The sequence below is a fragment of the Phoenix dactylifera genome, chromosome 1, assembly GCF_009389715.1.
Source record: "Phoenix dactylifera cultivar Barhee BC4 chromosome 1, palm_55x_up_171113_PBpolish2nd_filt_p, whole genome shotgun sequence".
Classification (NCBI taxonomy): Eukaryota; Viridiplantae; Streptophyta; class Magnoliopsida; order Arecales; family Arecaceae; genus Phoenix; species Phoenix dactylifera.
The window spans coordinates 33,181,656-33,203,087 of NC_052392.1; the positions used below are offsets into that span (position 1 = coordinate 33,181,656).

Consider the following 21,432-nt stretch of genomic DNA (forward strand, 5'->3'; position numbering starts at 1 on the left):
TCGGCGAGCGAGTCTGTACGGTACCGTACTGACAAACGGTATGCTTGGACGTGCCGGTTCCGAAATGGCATGCTCTTTTTTTTTAAAGTTTTTCAAGTTTGATTAATTGGTAATCAATTTTTTTCAACCTTTTCAAGGATTTTAAGTATAATTTGATGTTTTTTGATGTTTTTATGATCTCAGTATTATGTAAATGATACATCTTGTTGTTTAAAGTGATACAAAATATAAAATGATTAGTGAGATATTGCATGCTATAAGAATTCACATAAAATATCCTAAAATCAACTAGTAAGGTGAAAAATATAAAATAATACATTCAATTACATATATTTAAAGTACAATATATATATACTGAGATCTAAACTCTCGTCAAGTGGCGATGCTTTTCATAAATATCCGGATCATTAGTATAGTCAGGAGGCACATCAACCCTTCCTTCTAACCAAGTAGCATTATAGTCTTATATGTTCATCCCATAAGAAACACGCTCTAAATTATAAGCACTCTCGGATCTTTCGCTGAAGCTCTGGTTCTGAGAGGTGTCCTTTAGCTGATTATATGACTATGGAGGGGCCCATCCGAATATGCCGATAGCAAAATCAGACCTGTAAGATGCTCTGGGATGCTAAGATAGTAGCCACCGGAAGACGATGCCTCAGATGCACCACCATATCTGTATCTATATAGATCATAGGCTGCCTGGGCTGCAGATAATAGGATCTAACATATGACTCAAAATATGATACATCTATAAATCCTACTCCACGTGCGATATCATTTGCAGCCACATCATATTCTGTTGAATGACCTCGAGGAGCCCGTCTATGCAGATCGTGCACCGTGCCCTTTATTCTGTGTAGCATGCGTAAACTAGACAGATCCATGACCACTAGAACTGCCGTTGCTACTACTTTTAGTCTGAATCTGAGTGAACTAGGTCCTCCACATTCTCCATGGAGGCTGTAGGTGCCTTTTTTTTTTCTTTTTTGGTATGCTGAGCAGCTGTTTGTTTATCCTTTGTGCCCCTTTCTGCTTGCTTACCCTTCGTGCTCCTCTCTACTTGGCTATGTTGGAAAGATGGATGTCGCCCTCCTGATCGAATCGATCGGATAGTGTGGTGGCCTTGTCTAGATATCTCTTGATCATATTTCTAAGAGGATGTCTCGGACAAGGAGTCATGTGATGATCGGCTCCCCAGTGACCCTTATGGTTATGGCTGATCAACTGGAAGGATGTGTGGAATATTGTGATCTGCTCATTGCTCTACATCAATCCTAGCCTCCTTAGCTATGAACCTGGCCGGTCGTGGAGGCGATGCTCGCTCATCAAGCTCCGGCTCCTCCTATTAACTCACAAGCCATCCGATCATAGGGATTATCTCATCCTCAACTAAAGCATTATGGATCAGATCTGTGTACTTTAGCTCTACTTTCTCTTGAATGCATTCCAGCCTCAATCTTAGACTGTAGTGAACATACATACAAGGTCGTTGAGGTGCTTTTGTGTCAGACGATTCCTCTGCTTGTTGTGGATGAGGGCAAAGGTGGACCAATTGTGCTCACAGCCACTCGAGGAGACTGTTTGGAAGAGAATCCGAATAGCTAGCTGCTTAAGATTTTTCTCGGACAAAGAAAATGAATCCACCATTCAACTGCAAAAATATTGAAGCAAATTACATATAAGATAGTATCATATTAGTAACAGTCTAATGCAGATAATAGTTATTGTTGACGTGTAATATATCTGGATTCATACTTTTCTTACTTATGATAGCTGTTAAGACTCCAAAGCTATTAGTGCCCTTTTTAAATATTTTGGTTTGTTAAAAAAAACGTATTATAGTATGTTAATAATTGAAGATATTAGTTAACTTACATATGTCACTTAAGTTAGCTTACCTCTTCTAGATATAAGGCCATGACTTCTGGATCAGACTCCATCTTGTAAATCACACTACGCAGTACAGCCAGAAGTTCGTCATCTATATCAATTTCAGGCACATCGTACTAAAATCTCAAGTTCGGATAGTATGCTGTAGATAGAGTTCGTAATTGTCTTAGTATAATTGTACAAGTACAGGAGCAGTCTAATTTTTAATGTTCTTGCTTTTCTGCTATATACAAGTTTCTACCCATCTAGTAGTCCCACTACTACTCTGATGTTGATGTACTTCTGGGCATATGTCGGATCTGTCTTCTTGATCTGAATTTTTGCCCTCTCCATCATTTGATACAAGAAGCCCATCTAGGGATACCTCTCGCTTTCCACGGCCCAAAGCACTTCGTTCAATAGTTTGATAGCCTTCACTATCTTCTTGGCCTATTGCCAGAATGTCTGCCTTGGTCATCAAGTCCTCGACAATGCTTCTTTCAGTGTCGACCCCCGCAAATGTATTTTTTGCCACTTGGGATTGACAAACATCTAACATAGGGCCGCTTTCCTCTCAAGAAGGCTATCAAATATATTGTAGTTGGTAGCAAACTGTGCCACACTTGGTCTCAAGATTTCTTCTCTGCATACCTCTTCATAAGTAATAGAACCTATATATGGTTATAAACTTATAAACATATCTAGTAATGGTTTGGGTTGTCTTCACTGTCTACTGCACCCTATAAATCTTTGCAATGTCCATTAACATGAGGTCAATACAATATGCATCACATAGGGTCCAGAAAATATATGGCCTCCACTCCATCAAAATCACCCCAACGATCTTATATTGTGGCCCATTATCAGTGATGATCTGCATGACATTTTTCTCTCCTACCTGATTAATCATCTCCTCCATTAATCTGAGGATTTACATGGCATTGTGCACCTGATCAGAAGCATCAACCGATTTATGGAAGAAAGTCTTTGTATCACAATATGTCAAGAAGTTGATAATGCTCCACCTGGTAGGACCGGTTCAACCATCACATATCACTGTCAATTCATATGTGGGCCATTTGCTCTTGTATGAGGCAATCCACTTCTATTGCTCCTTTTTATTGTCAAGAAGTTCAACTTCGATTTTCTTCGGTCCTCGAGGATCTACATCGAGACTGGTTGCCCGTATGGAGAAAATGGCAAACCTCTAGTACGTATTGTCTGCCACATTTGTTAATATGTGGCTGAAGTGGAATCAAGATCCAATAGCTCACCACATATCCTTATTCTTTTTTAGCATTGTGTCAATCTTCTGCCGCTTCGAATCTTTGTTGGGGAAGGCATGTGGATCTAAATCATAGATGGTGGCTTTTGATGGAATCTCCATGTAGGACTTTAATCTGCTATTAAAAGTCTCCAACATAAATGCAATACGGCCACTGCCTCTGCTGATGGCCTCCCTAATTGGAGAGGTTCTTCTGAACTTTGAATTTGCCTTGCTGCTCGCAGAATCGGAGCCCGACTCGTAGTATGAGGGCCCACATCGAGCCGTATGCTTGGCTACATCAGCATGCTGTCACTGATCATCTAGGCTCGCTTGCATGGCAGCTTGAATTTGTGCCTCCTTGTCATCTAGAGCGGACGTCTCCTCTGACTCTCTAAAGTGATAGGATGGTGGCTTTGCCGCTTGGCGGTCCACCTCCACCTTTTTCTTAGAAACTTTCTTCTTCACTACTTTGAAATTAGCGAAGTGCTTCTTCATTAGTTGCCAAACCTCTTGTGGGCATTTTCGGCACATAGACACATCGGGGTAACACCAACTAAGTGCTGCTTCAATCTGGCTACCTCTCCTTCATTGAACTCTGTGTTGCAGCAGTTGCACTTCTAATGGTGCCAACTCGAGAGCATTTTTCCACGATTACAACTAATGTCATGCTCTGGCTCCTTTTTTTCTTGGTTGTTCCATTCCTGCAGATTTATCAAGTACGTCAGTTTATCAATTATTTAAAAATAGCAAAATTTTATTATGATTAAAATTATATTTTTTTACTTCAGAAAATATATCATATTTATCTAATGCATAATACTAATTTTTCATTTTTTTAATTTCTTTATATATTTTTAATAATTTTTAAATTAAAAATATATTTAAACACCATGAATTCAGAAAAATATATTTTTTACTTCAGAAAATACTTTTGAGATATATTTTACGTACTACTAATTTTTATATTTTTGATATTTAATTATATATTTTTAATTATTTTTAAATTAAAAATAATTTTTAAATATAAATATTTTAAAAAATTAATTTGAGCTCATATTCATGTAGAATCTTACGATGAATGTTATATATATTTTTGTAGGCTCGTGGACATGCATCAAAGGCTATTTATTTCTCATTTTTTTTAAATTTAGGCCTAGGCCACTATGCGCATGATCGTATCAAAAATTGAATAAATAGATATCAAATTTAGCTGGAGAGTAGCTTGCATGCCCCTATCGCTTTTGATTTTATAAATATTTTTTATATTTTTAAAAATATATTTTTAATTTTTAAAAATTATGTATAATTTAAAAATTAAAATTTTTTATGTCATCGTGTAGATCATCCATAGATCTACAACATATTTTAAAATCAAGCCAGCATCAAAAATTTTGGCATGATCTTTTATTTTGCAAATTTTAAGATATTTTTTGGCATCTAAAAAAAGAAGAGAAAATGAGATAGGAGATAGGAAGCATACCTTATTTAGGGTTGCATCCCCCAATCATGCTAAATCAGCGTATTTTTTGCTGCGGGGAAGACGAGAAGTATTCAAATAGGTTGGGAAGGCCTGAGAAACTTCTCAAGCCTTCCCAATCATCCTTTAAAACAAAAGAAAGAGGGGGAAGGGGGCCGGTTTGGAACTGGTTCAACTCGGTGCGAAGTGGATGGTTCGCACGGAACTGCCCGATTCAGATCTAGTTCAGGAGGTTTGCAATCGGTTCCGGCCTCCCGTTCCGGTTTGCTCCTATCGGTTCAGGACCTGTTCCGGCCGGTTTGGAGTCGATTTTGAAAAAAGAGGCGAACCGATCTGATCCCCCGCTAGGTCAGCTCAATACAGGCCGAACCGGCTGGTTTGGCCCCATGGTCTGCCGTATCGGTATGTACCGGCCGGTACGGGCCGATACGTACCGGTCCGGCCTGGGACCGGTACCAGATCAGCGTGGAATCCGGTACCGGTAGTTTATTGTTGAAGAACCGGTACGGGACCGGTTCGGACTGGTACGCCATCGGTTTGGACCGGTACGCCATCGGTACGCCATCGGTACGGACCGGTTTCGTACCGGTCCGGGCCGCCACTGGTACGCCGACCGGTACCGGTACGGCGAACCTTGTTTGGCCCAGTTCGGCAGACTTTGGTATATCCATAAGTCCACTGTTGGTCTCCTCTCTCTTCAGCACTCGCCACAAGCGACTGGCCTGTTGAAGTTCAATAGACACCTGTAGTATATTCTAATGTTGAGAATTGGGATTCTAATGTTGGGATAATGTGTTTAATGAATCCTGGAGCAAAAGTGAAATCTGAAACTCAAATTTGATTTGAATGTCTCTTATCGTACTAGTATTGGTTATACAAACATCATCTATCCTTGAGTTATAGAACTATTATAGAAAATTGAAAAGAACGCAGAATGCCACAGCTACCAAAACTACTAACTTGATTCAAGTTATGAAGGATCCACAAGACCTTTACTAACGCCTTAAGCTTTGTCTTGCCAACCACTTCCTTCCTAAATAATATTCCAACTCATCATATTCCATGAAAACATGCCTCATTACAATTTATCTCCAATTGTCCAACATCTTTGTTCCTTGCTTAGCCCAGATCTTGAAGATACTCCTTTTCTGTAGCCTTCTTGTTGGTGGAATTGGGATCTCGCTTTGTTTTAGTTCTAGAATTTGCATCAAGATATTTTTGAACACCTCATCAGTGCTTTCTTATAATAGATGCATCCCCTTGTTTGGGAATTGTCATGCTTTTTCTTCCCAAAATTTACCATGTGCTATTCTGTGAAGCACAATGATAGTAGAATTCTGAAAATTGCATGTCACACCAGATTAGAGCTTTTAGTTACCCAATCAGTTATACAATCTTCTTGGGCATGTATATGTGATTTTATGGATGTTCCTTAGTTTTCGTTCGTTTATTATTAGATTCATTAGATATATTTATCAACTCAAGGGTGGTTACTGGTTGGTTTTGTACAAATGTAAAATGATCTTATGCACTCTGGATTGGAATGTTCGGTCATATCTTGGTCCATTGCACCGAAAAAGCACGTGAAACAGGAACAAAGGAGAAGCTAAATGTCTGAGAGAAGTTCTTAAGGACCTTAATTATATTTAAAAAAAATATACTCCTGTTTCATTATCAAGTTCACATTATAATGACCAAAAAAATACTCAATGAAGGGCCAATTTCTATACTTTGTATTGGTAAACAGATCAATATCGTGGAAGAGATCAGAAAAGAGTGGGACACGACTTGCAAATTGGCTTAGCATCCTTGTTTACACGGCATCTCTGAACATTTGGCAACAAGCTTAATCCCATTTACATGGGTCGAGTTTCTTGGTTATCTTCATTTTAAGGATATCTTACGACTAGTTTTGAACTTGATGTCAACCCTCTAAAAATTAGCTACATGATGAAGTAAACCTGAAGCAAGAGAGTTATTGATATAAAACCCAAAAGACTAGTTGCCTGGAAGGAAGACCAACCTTAACTTTTTTAAGCTCATGAATCAGGAAACAGACATTTGGATCAATATTTAATCTCAGGAAAAATTTACAGAAGTGTTTCTATGTGCCCACTTTGCCATTCCATGTTTCCCTTGCTAGGAAATCTGCCTAGTTTTTGATTTTCTTCTAGCTTGTCTAAAGCAAGCACAAAGGTGCATTGTGTGTAATGGTTGCGATTATGAATCTCTCAGTACCAAACTTGGGAAGAGCTGGTTCAAAGACATGCTTGCTGAAATTTGGAAGTGGTTTTGGAGCATGGCAAGTTTGAATTGCAGTTGAGGGTGGGTCATGGGCAGAAACAACAATGAAGGTGCTACCATACAGAGGCAGCAAAGAGAACATGTGCGAGTTTTGGGACATCTGGTATTGGAATTTAACCCGACGGTCCAAGTAAGAAAGGTGAACAAGAAATATGAAAGCATAATTTTGTCTTTTGCATGTTATATCTAGAGTTAAACCATTGCAGTTGGGGCATTGTGCTATAATGGATGGGAAGGGGGTGACTGATGGTGGTCAAAGGACAAATTCTTGCAGAGTTCTAATAAATATTAATAATAAAGGTGTTTCGTAAGATTTTGTCTCTACACCTTAATAGCTTTACCTGTTTATTGGTTTTTTGCGAGACCCAGAGATGTTCACCATGTTGAGAAAATGGTTCTAAGTCACAATTGCTAGCTTACATTCAATAAAGATTTGGCAGTTGATTGCTGTCTCTTTTCGGCTCCTGCACAAGAGTTAGGAACTTTGGTTAAACACTTATTTTGAAACTATAATTTTACTCACAATCAATAATCAATCTTATTGGCTGCCACAAGCCAAAAGACTAAATCACACTTGTATGTTGGCTCTTAGGAGTTGAAAAGTTCTATCCTAGTTAGTATCTTCCCAAAAACTTGCTTCTCTTGCACTGGCTTCCTCAGGGATTTGCAAAACTATATATTTAATATTTTTTGACACATCTACTTCCCTAGATATGAATCCATATCTGATCCTGCAACCACTCTTGATTCAGGTAGACTAGGTTTGGTCATAATAGGCTAAAATATGACATATCATAGAAGCAAACCTCATCGTCTTTTCTGGTACTAGATCTGATGTAAATTAGGAATGAAGACTGTAGTTGCTATTTATTTCAAACCTAAGGTAATTTAGTTCAATCCAATTATTTTTTGATTAATTTAATCAAAATTTTGGAGTTGATGTTATTGCATATATTCTTCTTTAGTTATTTGTTTTTTAAAGGTTGATTTGTGTACAAATTTTCGATGTGAGTGAAAGTTACAACCAATATGGATGAAGGGATACATGTACCCAATTTAGAAAGTTTGTCTACTTCATTGGTTGCTTTCAGATAAATGGTGATTGACATGTCGGTTTTGTGACTCTTGCAGATGAAGAATGCATATGCTATTTCCAGACTAAGGAAAGTAACTGGATATTCAAAAAAACTTTTCTATCAACATGCTATAAGGTTGTACAAGGAGGTGCGTTGTCATATTATTTGAGTTCTTATTATCAAAGTATAAGAGTATATTTATTTTATCTCATGTTTGGGTCATATCTCATTTTATGCGATGTTTATCTTGTTCACTTGAACTCTCTTTATTGTTTAATGTTTACAGCATTGATAGCTACCCATTTTTCCTTTAACTTTCACACTAGGTTGCCAAGGACTGCATTGGTTACATAACACTGCACAAAGGGAATTCCTGACATAAAAAAGGTAGCCAAGTGCATGAGGCTCTCGCCATTGCAGAGTCTAGGGAGGGTTAGATATCCATGGCCTTACCCTAGCATGCGGAGAGGCCGTTTTCTGTTTCAAACCCTTGACACCTATACCATAGAGCAACCTTTTCCATTGCGCCAAGGCTCACCTTTTACAAAAGAATTCCTGACATCATCTACTTAAATTCAATTCAAATAGATCTTCTTCAATTCTCCTGTATAATAGATATAAGGGAAACAAAATTGATATGCTGTCAGTCAAATTGGCCTTGTTTTCATTCCTATTTACATTGGCAATGTGTTCCATCTACTCTATTTCCATGCTGTGATTTTGTCTTTGTTCTCTAAATAATCACGATTTGGCTTTCAGCCTTTCAAGCTTGTCATCTTCTCATATGTCGGCATAATATCATCTACAATTGCCATGGAGTACGCCATCTTGTCATCTTATATGTCAGTATAGTGTCATCAACAATTGCCATGGATTATGCCATTATGGGATATATTCTTGAGTTTTTCTGTGAACAGATCTATTATAGATGGAGATATGGGTCTAGTACCGACTCTTGGTAACTTTGACAGGAAATTCACTTGTGTCACCACAACTACTACTAATATGTGACATTATCCAATATACATGTTCTTAATGAATTTATGTACCATTTATGCACATCAAGGTCTGTTGAACCGGCCCGTACCGGCCGATTCAGCACATACTGTACCGGTACCGACCCCCACCGGTACGGTACAGCCACATAAAACGGTTCAGGGCCGGAACCGAGCGGGGAAGAAGAAAGAAGAGGAAGAAGAAGAGGAAGAGGAGGAAGAAGAAGAGAAAGAGGAGAAGAAGAAGAAGACGGTTCGACATACCTCGGGCCAACCCCCTCCCGAGCATCCCGACGCGCACGCGGCCCTCCTAACGGTTCCTTCCTTGCTCACGGGAGAAGGGGGGAAAGAGAGGAGAAGAGAGGAGGAGAGAGGGGAAGAAAGAAGAGGAGGAGAGGGTTCGGGAAGGAGGAAGAAGGAAAGGAAAAAAAAAAAATTTCCATGCGTGGCGCCCGCGCGCCCGCGAGCGGAGAATCACTCGTCCCGCGCGCGATTCCACGCGCAGGAATCTCGATCCCACGCGATTCCCCGCGCTCGCACGGTTTTCCCGCGGAGACTCGCACAAGGCAGCGAGCCCATACGGCACCGCGCGCGAGCGCTAACCCACACGGGGCTGCGTGGGGCATTTAATGCCACAGAGTCTCATTTAATACCACTCTGTGGCTAAAACGCGGTCCGCGCGTGCGTCACCTTTTTTTTTCCGGTTCCGCACCGGTTCCAACCGGTACGGGAGCCCACCGGTACACCGGTTCGGTCAGCTCGGCGGACACTGATGCACATACTAGCAAGGATCGCGGAACCGGTACCGGTTAGCCACCGGACCCATTCGGTATCGGTTCAGACCAGTTCAAATTGGTATCAAACCGGTACCACTGGTTCGGCCTCCAAAAGTCCAAAAAGATTTGGCCTAGCAGGTACGGGCCGGTTCGGACCGGTTCGGACTGGTATGGGTCGTACTGTTTTTTAACGCCGACTGACCGGACCGGTTTGGTACATGCTGAACCAGCCGGTACGGGCCGATTCAGCATTCTTTGCATCCTAGCAACCAGGCATGTGCAATGCATATTTGAGAGAAGAGAGGAAGAAAGAGTTATATTCCAATCTATTCTGCAGTTGAATTTGAGAATCCAATCTATTTCAAAGTCAAATTAGAGAAAGTGTCCAATTTGTTTGGGAGTTTATGAGAGAGGTATGATCTGATTGGAAAAGAGGAGAGTGCGGGGGAGTGAGAAAGTTAGTGGGGTAAGTAATGTATTTTTAGGATAGATAGGAGGGTATTCTCAGCATAAAAATTGATAGACAATTAAAAATGGAATATTCCCTGATTTCCAAACTGTCATTTTTATATATAGTATAGAGTTCTTCCTTAATGTCCACTAAGTTGCCTCTATTGGTACCTTGTGATATGATTTCTCTAGGTCAATAAGGCCAAGGGTTTTCTCTCTGATTGCCTAAGCAAGAAGATGGCCTCTACAAAAAACCAAATTGATTCTTAGAGACCTGTCATTATTCTTAATCATTGTTTTATCACCCTCTGCATAACTTCATAGGATGGATCACAAATTTAATTCCACGATATGTAATTTTGGATATTATTTTATTCTTATAAATGGGCACCACAATACATCTGTAGTTGCTTTTTTTCTAGTTCTTCAGAGTCCAATTGAATAAGCTATTTATCCAAATTAGCTCCATTCCTTCATGATTTTGCAGCCAGCTATTTCATCTTGTCCTTAACTTTCAGCATGCTTTTGAATTTTTATTCATCAATTCTGGCTTTTTGTTGAGGAAGTAGTTACCTGACAACAGCACCCATGGAACAAACATTCAGAATATCTTTTCCATCTTTTTTTTTCCAATTCTTTCATGTTTTCTAAAACTCTATCATCCTTGCTCTTGATGCGTCAAATTTCATCTATACCTCTGCTTTTCTTCCCCCATCGTAACTAACATGCATTTTTTTTCTCATCTTCTAAACTCAACTTGTCAAAAAAATTATCTTTAAGTCACTCTTTTCACCTTTCTTAATTTTTTGCATCCTCCTAAGTCTTTCTAATCTTTTAAAATCATTGTTCTTTTTTGGTGGTTGTTTAAAACAAGCCCTTTTTGCTCGATTCTTCTCATTCATCACTTTTATAAATCATGTTTCTTTGGATGTATTTTTTTTACCTTGACTTTCTTAGGATTCTTCTAGGAACTTTCTTAATAGAGTTAGCTACATAATCCCACTTTGTCTCAGTTCAATGCTTAAATTCCAATTTTCTTTAAATAATGCATGAATAATGCCACATTTTCCCTGATTAAATTTTATCACTTTTTCCTTGGGCATATAGTTTCATATATCTCTCTTTCTCTTGTAGTCACAATAGGTATGCTAAGAGTCCTTTCTTGAGTAGAATATTTTCTAGTTGTTTTTGGTGCATACAAGTAAAGGTCCATATAGAGTGACGTAAAGGTCCATATAGAGTAACGAATTTTAGTGTTTTATTAGAATTAATTTGTTTGAAGAAACGTTTCGGTCATGTTTGACCTCATTTCTTCTCTCCCTCACCCCCGGGGCATTCCCTCCCCTGGCCTCTTTCTATCATCCTCTTCAGCTCTAGCTCTCATCTTCTCCATTGTTCATTACCTAATCTAATGATGATCTTTTTTTCTTTAGCACTAATGTAATATTTCTAGCATATTTACCATGTGGAACATATTGTATGCCTATTTTACTCTCATTTTAATCTGAATATTTTAATATTATTTGATCCTTTTTGATTATAACTATCCTGCTTTGTCGTAGTTTTGGAAGTTGGGTAACGAGCAAAGTTTTTGACCTTAACACTTGTATTAAACTCATCCATATGCCCATCCATGCATCGTAGACCATCCCTAATTGGTGCCATATCAATTTGGTAACAAAGCTAAAGGAGCCCGTTTGTTTATCCTCAATTTTTCATTGGTGTCTTTTTCTGTTCTTCCTTATTGTTCCTTTATGTCATGTTAACAAGCGAAGAGTTGAATTTCAAACTTGAGATACTTTATCAACATGCTAGAAAGAGCTTTAGGATCGTGCATTGTTTTTTTATATCAATCAACACAGGATTAAAATCTATCATCAACAATGTTTTGGTGTCAATTAATTCTACATTCAAGCAATTGCAGCAACACTATTTGGTGAAAAGCTCCTTGAGGCAAAACCATACATCAAGAGTCATATTATTGAAGAAGCATCGCTAATGGATAGGTCAATGTTTAAGCTTTATCACGTGAAGAGCTTGCTTTGTGGGAATCTGTCATGCAAAGCTGCTACCATAAAAAAGATTTGTTGATCAAGAACCTTGTAGATGATGATCTACAAGATTACTTGGAGGTAGAATGTCACATCCAAGGTCCGCCGTACCGGTACCGGTCGGCGTACCGGTGGCCGGCCGGACCGGTACGGTACCGGTCCGATTCGGTACGTACCGGTTGGTACCGGTCCCGTACCGGTTGGTACCGGTCCCGTACCGGCCGGTACGCGGTGGTTTCAAAAACCACAGCGCGCGGCGCTGTGGTTCTAAAAAAAAAAAAAAAATCGTACCGGTGCGAACCGGCCGGTTCGCACCGGTACGAGGCCGGAACCGGCCGGTACGGGCTCCGAACCGGCCGGTTCGGATAAAAAACCGGGAAATACCGATTTTTTATCCGTTCCGGTACCGGTCCACGGCCGGACCGGTACGTACCGGCCCGTACCGGCCGGTACGGGCCGGTACGGCATTCCATGGTCACATCAATGACGAATTTGAGACCTTCTATAGTAGGTCATGAAACCTGCATCACTCTTATCATCTACAAGTGATCTGTGACCTTAGTCTCTAATGATCTTGACATCTTAGCTGAATTATCCCCTTCCAACTGCCATCCCCTGTTTTTGCGGACCACATCCACCATTAGCCAAGGACCGTACAAATGCCAATTGCCCACTAATGATGTTTTCCCAACATTTGACTCTGGCAACAAACCTTGTCTGCAGTTTAGACTCGGACCCACCCTTATACACCAAGATTTTTGCAAGTTTATCACAATGCTCCATGGAGGTTCAATTTTCCACCATCATTGGATCTTCTTTTGCTTTCATGGTTGTTCCATGATCTTTGTCTTCTCATACTTGCACTCATCCTCAAGATAACCCACTTCACCATAGGTATAGCAGCAAAATGGGACATTCTTGTAGCAGGATGCTAGCCAAGTTAGTGGGTCATCCTCAATGTTGACTTCGAGTACTAGTAGTGCAGATAGATACACTTGATCTAGATTCTAGACGCTCATATAACTCCTTTCATTACTTGATTCCATCCAATTATTGAGCCATAGCGGCTTACCAGCAATGTTGACTATCTTGAGAATTGTGTTTGTCTCCAACTTCCAAAAGGCCCTATGAGCACCTATAGAGCTTTGAAATTAGGTTTCCATGGCTATAGTGCTAGCACCTAATTAGCCATCACCCAAGGCCCTATGGTAGTTTTTCAAAATGTAATGAGTAATGATCTCTAGCCATTGGAATAGTTTCAAAATCCCACCCAAGTTTCCACCTCTCTTTCATGGTCTTAGCTCGGCTTAGAAGCATCCTTAACAACCTTACTACTAGACATAGCCACTATTCTTAGTGGGATTCCTCAAGCTCCTCCTTTATGAAGGTAACAATCTTTGGCTGTTGGAACAATCTCTCCTAGCTTTAGCCAAGAGCTCTTACCTAAGCTTCCACCTATTCTGGCCTTAGCTAGGAACTTTTTTGGCTTAGAGGTGTCCCTAGCAGCATCCCCCAACTAAAGACAACCTCATGTCTCAACAAGATTCCTCTAGCTCCTCCTTAGGGATGGTAACCACCATCTTGAATTTTGACCTAAGCTTCTTGATTTCCTTATTAGAATATTTTGCATCTCCTGTCTAGGATGCTTCCCACAAATGATATTGGCCCAAGACTTTCAGTATGTTCTCCCCTCCTCCATCACAACAAAAAAATATTGGCCCAAGACCAACTACCAAAGGGCCTTACCTGACCACCACCTTCAACCTCCTCCTCTTCCAAATGGTTATCCGGCATCCCACTCTCTCCCATGGCAAGTTCAACTCCATCTTTTGAGGAGTCTTGACTTGCTGAACTCTGTTTACTTAAGGAGGCTTGGCCGCCAACTAGTCTTCTCCCTTCAAAAGTGGTACTTCAACAACAAATCTCTCCATTCCCTTCTTCAGCTAAAATAATCTTTCCTTTTGAAATGGGCTTTGGATTTGGAGCCGTGGTGTTAACTCTCCGAAAATTTTTCTGCAAATACATATCACCAATACTTAATGTCTAGCATGATTTACTCATAGGACACTCTTCATTGGTGTTGATTTTGTATTCTATATGGCTTACGACACACTTTCTGGAACATCGTTCTTGAAGTATTGCCATAGAAATTCATATCAAATTTTTTTAGTAACTTGGATGTGCATATTAAGTTTTGGATCCTACTCTATTATATATATCTAAAATGGAGGCTCAACTTGTGTCGAACTTTTCATTCACCATGTGGCTAATATTAATATGCTCGGTCATGATTAAAGTTCATTGCTTAATATGCAATAGAAATTTGGCTATTGAAGCCTTATATTTATTATAATTTGTTAATTATTGAAGTGGATTTCAAAAACATTTGGAAAAAAGAGAAAAAAATCGTAGCCCATGCATTGTGGGGTTGATGTTAATGATGCCGGTATTAATAACGGGAGTTTCTGCATAAAGGCTTAGCTTGTGCAGAGTTCTTTGTCTGCCATATGAACATCAGTATTAATTACGGGAGTTTTTGCTCGGCAATCATTAAAGTTCATTGCTTAATGTGCAAAAATTTGACTATTGAAACCTTCTATTTATTATAATCTGTTACATTGCTAAATTGTATTTCAAGAATAGTTGGAAAAAAAAAGAAAAAATGTACCCTACACATCGCATAGGCTATATGCTAGTTTATAATATATTTTTGAGACTATATTCTAGCATTTTCCTTTTTTTGGTTTTATATTGCTAAATAAAATACTATCACATCCTATATATCAAGGTTGCCTTTTCGGTACCGGACCCCCTACCGGTGCGACACTAGCACATGTCGGTACGGAATGGTATGGTACGGAATTTTTTCGGAATATCGAGTGTTGGTACGCCATCCGTATCGGGTACCAATAGCGAACCGGTATGGTACGGTACGCTCCGTACCACCCGGTTCGGGCCGGTATAGTGAACCATGCTATATAAGCTTCTATGCTCAGAACACATTTATACTTTATGATTCTATCTCATTTTCCACCTCATTGCAGATTAATACTCTAATATCAGATGGAGATACCTCATCTCTAAGAAAGGTTGTTACAGAGAAAATGTATTCTGTAAGATTCTCTCCCATAATCAAGCTCTTTATTTTAGCATATTATGGAAGATTTTGGTTTGCACCCTGTATATTATAAGCAGTATTTCATTGTAGGAAAATTATAATCATGTTTCTGATTGTATATGTAACATCTTGCTATTGCTATTTTGGTTAAAGACACTCAAGAATGAACTAAAGCGGAGAGAATCTATATGGAGTTTTGTATACTGGGAATTAGTTGAACCTGTGGTCAGTATTCGGACATTGCGGGCTCGAATGGTAAGATGGAGTTTTAGCTTTTAAAATCCACATTATGATCAATTGGTTCCTTGCCTATGGCCTAGCGGCCAACAAGTATATTGGAATTGCTGACATGATTGAACTTAAATTTTACAAAGTTAGATAAAACCATGATTATCCAGTAAATGCTACCTGTTGAAGTGCTTATGGCACGTTAAAGAAAATGTTGTAAATATTGGGATTGACTTGATGCCAATTCATCTCAATAACTTGAATCATGTTTCCTCTGCAGATTGCTTTAGACAAAAATGATCTTGATAAAGCTTTCATACAGCTTACAATTGAATTTGTTACTAAGCAGGTTTGATCTCCTTGAGCTCTGAACATTGTTTACCATACAGAATAGTCATGCTAGTGTGTTTTTACCCTCATCATGATTGAAGTTTATAGTATTTTCTTTGACTTTATTCTTGTAATTGAATTGTATATTTTAACTTAATACTCTTTAATTATTTTATGGGGCAAGAATTTAGATCACTTCCTTGTGGTTAATATTGAAAAATTTGGTTACTCTTGCCATGCTAATTGCAAATTGTTTTATAGAATTTTCTATCTTTCCATTCCAGCGTATGTAAGGTGTTGGCATGGTATGTGATGCTGAACATATTTTAGGTGTCATGTAAGTATTCAATCTATGAGAAATACCTGTGAAACTCATCCACTAGTAGTACTATGGGAATCAAGGATTTAATTACCAATGAGAACTAGACCATAGTGGCCATATCTTACTAAACCAGCAAGGTACTAGTGCCAGATGCCCCTAAGGACCGAGCCATGTCAGGAAAAAAATACTATATCACCTCATTAGCATTGTTCCAATACCAAGAGACATACCATATATCAAGGTTTGCCGAATCGGGCCAAACCGCTTGGTTCAGACAGTACCGGTTCGTTAATAGGAAACGGTTACGGGCCGAAACTGCAATGGGACCGGCCGAAACCGGTCCTTTTCGGGCCAGAATCGGTTGAAACCAGCCAGAACCTGCCAGAACCGATCGGTTCGCCCTGAGTCAAGTAGCATTGTGGCATTATTAGACTTAAATTCAAAAAAACATCAAAAAACATCAAGAAACATAAAAAAAATAAATTAGACTTAAATTCATAGAAAAAGTTTGAAAAGAGTGATTACCAATTAAATTTTTTGAGAACTGCAAAAGAACAATCTCGCTCAACAGAATGCGAGTATCCAGAACCTGAAAAGGCCACACTGGTAGTTGTAGAGGACTTTTCCTTCCTGTCTAAAAACAATGAGAATCAAGCCATGAATGTTCTATGGTCATACTATGATGAAAGAAGATGCTATTTGTTGTGGAATGAAGTCATGGTGAATGAATGAGAGAGCTTGAAAAAAGCAAAGCATCGGAGCTAGGCTGATGATGTCTATCTGGCGTACCTAATAAAGTTTGTATAGGGCGCGTGCTACTAAAAAAAAATTAGGAGGTGCCGATCCGTGAACTGACACATCCTACCGGTTTGGTTTGGCACCGAATCGATACTGAACCGTACCGGACGCCGACCGGCATGGGTCCCGATACCGGTTCAGCGGACCTTGCCATATATTGTTATGGCACCATATTGCATTGGTCCATACTCCATACCATATTAGTATGCCACAATATGGGTATAGGTACGGGTATTTCAACCCTTGATGGGAATCTCATAAGTTGTAGGTTGCCTCAATTTCTAGCGTTTGGTTTGATATGAGATGATAGTTTTGTCCGATTTTAGGATTAATTTAAAGCTTGGAACTGAAATATGATTGTTTAGAATGTTTTGGCACATGGTTAAAATGAGAAAGAAGGGTAGAAGCCCATAATGCTATATATCAGGCCATACTGTTTCTGTTGAAGGAATACACACTAGTAGGCCATTATGCAGTATATTTGATCATCATAGATGGTACAGAGGCGTGCACTGGCCTATAAGCTGCCAGAGAAATTGTCGTAGGATACAATATCATGTGAATTGACACTTAGTCCTTAATTATTGACTAAGCTTGACAAATGAAACCTCTATAGCATTGTCCCCAATTTCCCAAGTCCTGACTGTTGTGGTAATTGTTGACTAGTAAGAAAATAACTAACTAAGCAAGGTATTCATTTCTTTTTCTCTTGTATTAACATAGCGTGTCAAAACTATCATGATCTTCTTTTAATCCTTCCTTACTAGTAGCAACTAGGAAGCACTTGCGCCATTGCAGTGCCACAATTGTAGACTTGTCTTTTGTAAAACTCTTTGACCTAGGTAAGGTTCCTTTTCTAAAAACATACAGACACCAATATCAACATCAGTTCTTGTAGGATTCTTCTAAGTCTTGAGGAGGAATCCTTCACCTGCTGTGGGGTATGTGGTAGGCCCTTATTTGCTACTAGACTGAATCTTGCACCTAACTTTTGAATTTTAACCATTTTTCCAAGTTTGGAGGATGGAACCCTAACCTTTATTTGAATCAGAATTTTTGATCCTACAGATCAAATATCAAAAAATCTATTGGTTGTTCTCTTGCTACCCATATTCTACCTTCTACTTAGCATATGTACAAAAGCATATGCTATGTGTAAATACTAGGGAATTATTAATAAAAATTGGATCACATTCATACAGGGTCCATATTGCTTTGCATCTTGATGGATCAAATGTGTATACGACAGTGTGTTCTCTCTTGCAGATCAAGTGTCACGTTTTAGTTTTGGGCATGATCAATGCTTTATTGATTAATGTAACTCTTGGGGTCATTTTTGTCGAAAACATAACAATCTCTTTGCAGTATACTCATAAGTATGCATAATATACATAATTGCCTCCAATGCTTTTCTTTTCTTTTCTTCTTATTCTTTCTTTCTTTTTTTCCCTTAAATCACTCTATTGGAGTTCAGAGAATTCCAGACTATATAATACAGAATCTGCCCCTCAAAACCATACCTGTATATCAAGCAGCACAATTTTTTATTATACAAAACCTTCGGTGTACTAAGGTGTTGTCTTTGTAGGTAAAGGATCCCCTTCGAACAATAGTTGAACTATTATTTGTTTAACCTCTCCATGTCCGAGTTCATAAGTCATGACATTTTACATTTTCTGTTTCTTCATCTTGGATTTTATTGTTGGGTATCTTCTCTCTCTCTCTCTGTCTGTCTCTTCTCTCTGTTCCTAGGAGGTTTAGTCCTTCTTCATGCGATATATGATATGTTGTGTATTTCAGTTTTGTTGACCTTTTCGTTCTCCTTTTCCTTTTAGAAATTTGAAGCCTATGATTCAAAGGGTGCTGTTGTGTCTGGAGATAAGACAAAAGAGGTATATTAATTTCACCATGCCGACTTATTTGATGATCAGTATGATTCTTAGTATTTTATGCTTGTTAGTGAGATTGCTGAAATTGTAGTATACTTTGTTTTTGTTCCTTTTCTCTTAATATAGTAAGTTACTCTTTTGCTAAATTGGAAGAAGACTTCGTTATTAATTAAAGTTGATTATTTCCTTACCTATTAGAAGTTCAGATCATCAATGTAGTTATCTTGTTATCCTTTTGTACTTTCCTATTACATATGACATATGTTATTCTTAGGTTGGTGAAATAACAACTTAGTTTTCCATCTTTTCATTTATTATGGTATTCTATGCCTTTTAAGTGAGAATTCTCAGAAACGATATTTTCTGCTTATATGCATGATATGTAGAGAAAGTAATAAAATGTTTAATTGGTACATCTCCTTAAGCCATTGTTCAACAAAAATGATGAATTAGTTATGTACCAAGCAAAGTTTGCCAAACTGGTACCGGAGGTCATATCGGCCGGTGATTGGTTTGGTACGGTATTGGTCCATACATGCTACTTCAAGGTGCACCGTAAATAGGGGAAGAGGGCGAGAGGGAGAAAAGGAGAGAGGAAGAGAGAGAGAGAGAAAGGAAAGGAGAGGGAGGGAGAGGGAGAGGGAAGGTTGAGGTCTAAACCCTAACCCTAACCCTAGCGGAGGGAGGGAGGGGGAGGGCCGAGGCCTAGACCCTAACCCTAACCCTAACCCTAGCGGAGCAAGTGAGTGAGAGGGAAGGAGGGAGAAAGAGGATAGGTTGAGTACTGGTGATGGCCGAGAGGGAGCGAGTAGTGTCCAATGCCATTGAAACCCTCGAATCAGGGGGAGGGGGGCTTAAAACCAAACTGAGGGTGGGGGAGGTGTTTTATAGTCGAACCAACCTGACTTGCTAAACAGTTCTGACTTGGTGTTTGTTCGATTCGGTGCAGGCTAAATCACCCCGTTCGAATTGGTTTGGCAATCACTGTTCTAAAGTAATAGAATTGTTGTTGTCTAGGAATTCCTAAGAAAGTTTATCGGTCTTTCATGACATGCTCCCTTTTGACCTATTCTTATAACGTGTCAACCTTTCATCTCGACCAAAGTGCGCTTGCTTAGGGAGAAAAACAATTGCTAAAAATAAACAAAATAACTTTGACTACATATAATAATAACAATCAAGTTCTGCACAACTATTTGGGTTTGGCCTGATCCTCTATCTACATTCTTGATCATGGTTATGATTGAAAGCTAATGGGGAACATTAACAACCCTTTGAATGTAAGTGGTTAGAATTGATAATGGTGAGCTGCTGAAACCTATAGCTCAAAGGGAGTTTGCTTGGGAATAAGTATTTGGTTCAAGGATTGAAATACTGGGTATAAATACCTATCCTGGTATTTCATTGGGTTGGTAGGGCATTGGGATGGTATCATCCTGATTCTTAGGATGGTCCTGCATCCTAGCATCATACTAGGATAATTTTTCTGTTTTGTTTGTTTTCTCAAATTTTTAAAGTTTTTTTTATCATAACTGAATTTCGAATGAATACTTTTTTCCATGTTTAAGGGGTTTTGAAAATGTTTTGGTGGGTGTGTGGCGCTGGCATTGGTAATGGCACCCGTGGTTTCAATAATATTGAAAGAATACCAATAATATGTCAATGAGAAATCACTTTGATCATATATCATATTATGTATGATAGAATCATGAGTTTGAATAAAATGAATTCAATTCTAGTCCCAAATTGAGTGTCTGTGGCTCTTGTGTATCAGTGTATGTCACATGAAAAAGTCAACTTGAATGGAAGTATTCTTGTTGGTTATTTTAAATTTATTTAGTTTTGGACCTAGTCTTGGGTAGACTTTGAGCACACCTAAATTGAACCCATTGTTTGTGGGTAGTAATGTTCATATCACAAGTACAAACATGGTATCAATTTTTTTCCATATTTTATATTTATTTTAAAATATTGTTTTTACCAAAGTTAATTTTAAAAATAAATAGTAGACGAAAAGATAATCCATTAGGGTTGTAGAGTAAACCATTAACTACATCATATCCAAAAGTCAACCCGAGCTAACACCATTTGATCGACCAATTTTTGAACTCAACAAATTTCTGAGAGTAAGTTTTGAGATTATTCCCCAAACCCTAAAATGCATATATTAGAGTTGAGATTCATGCTCTAGATCATGATCCAAGCATTGCATTATGTTTTCACAAATTTTTGTGTAATCTCCCCTAGGTTTAGCAAATTATATAGGGATTTTGGACCGCTTTTTTGAAAAAGGTAAAAGAAGGGGGGAGAGAAGAAGCCACATACATGGAGTCGTTTGATTTTGCGATCCCAAAATCATTTATTTGTAGTGGAAAAGATCTAGATCGCAAACCTAACCTCTCAACTTGCGCCCCCCCCCCCCCCCCCCCCCCTCTCTTGTTTCCTGCCAAAGAGGAGAAAAAGTCTCAAAAGGTGGTCC

The 21,432-nt window shown here is 38.8% G+C and overlaps 1 protein-coding gene across 2 annotated transcripts in view; it reads left to right on the top strand.

The window, feature by feature from the left end:
* The window catches only part of LOC103721000 (39S ribosomal protein L45, mitochondrial), a 33,142-nt gene that overhangs the window by 8,354 nt on the left and 3,356 nt on the right, over positions 1–21,432 (top strand). The window contains exons 7-11 of one of the 2 annotated variants that reach the window (XM_039132368.1): positions 8,052–8,144; positions 15,313–15,381; positions 15,540–15,641; positions 15,895–15,963; positions 18,900–18,956. In XM_039132368.1, coding sequence (XP_038988296.1) covers positions 8,052–8,144; positions 15,313–15,381; positions 15,540–15,641; positions 15,895–15,963; positions 18,900–18,956 — 390 coding nt within the window. The remainder of the gene's footprint in view (positions 1–8,051; positions 8,145–15,312; positions 15,382–15,539; positions 15,642–15,894; positions 15,964–18,899; positions 18,957–21,432) is intronic. The other variant, XM_039132374.1, reaches the window with a different exon arrangement.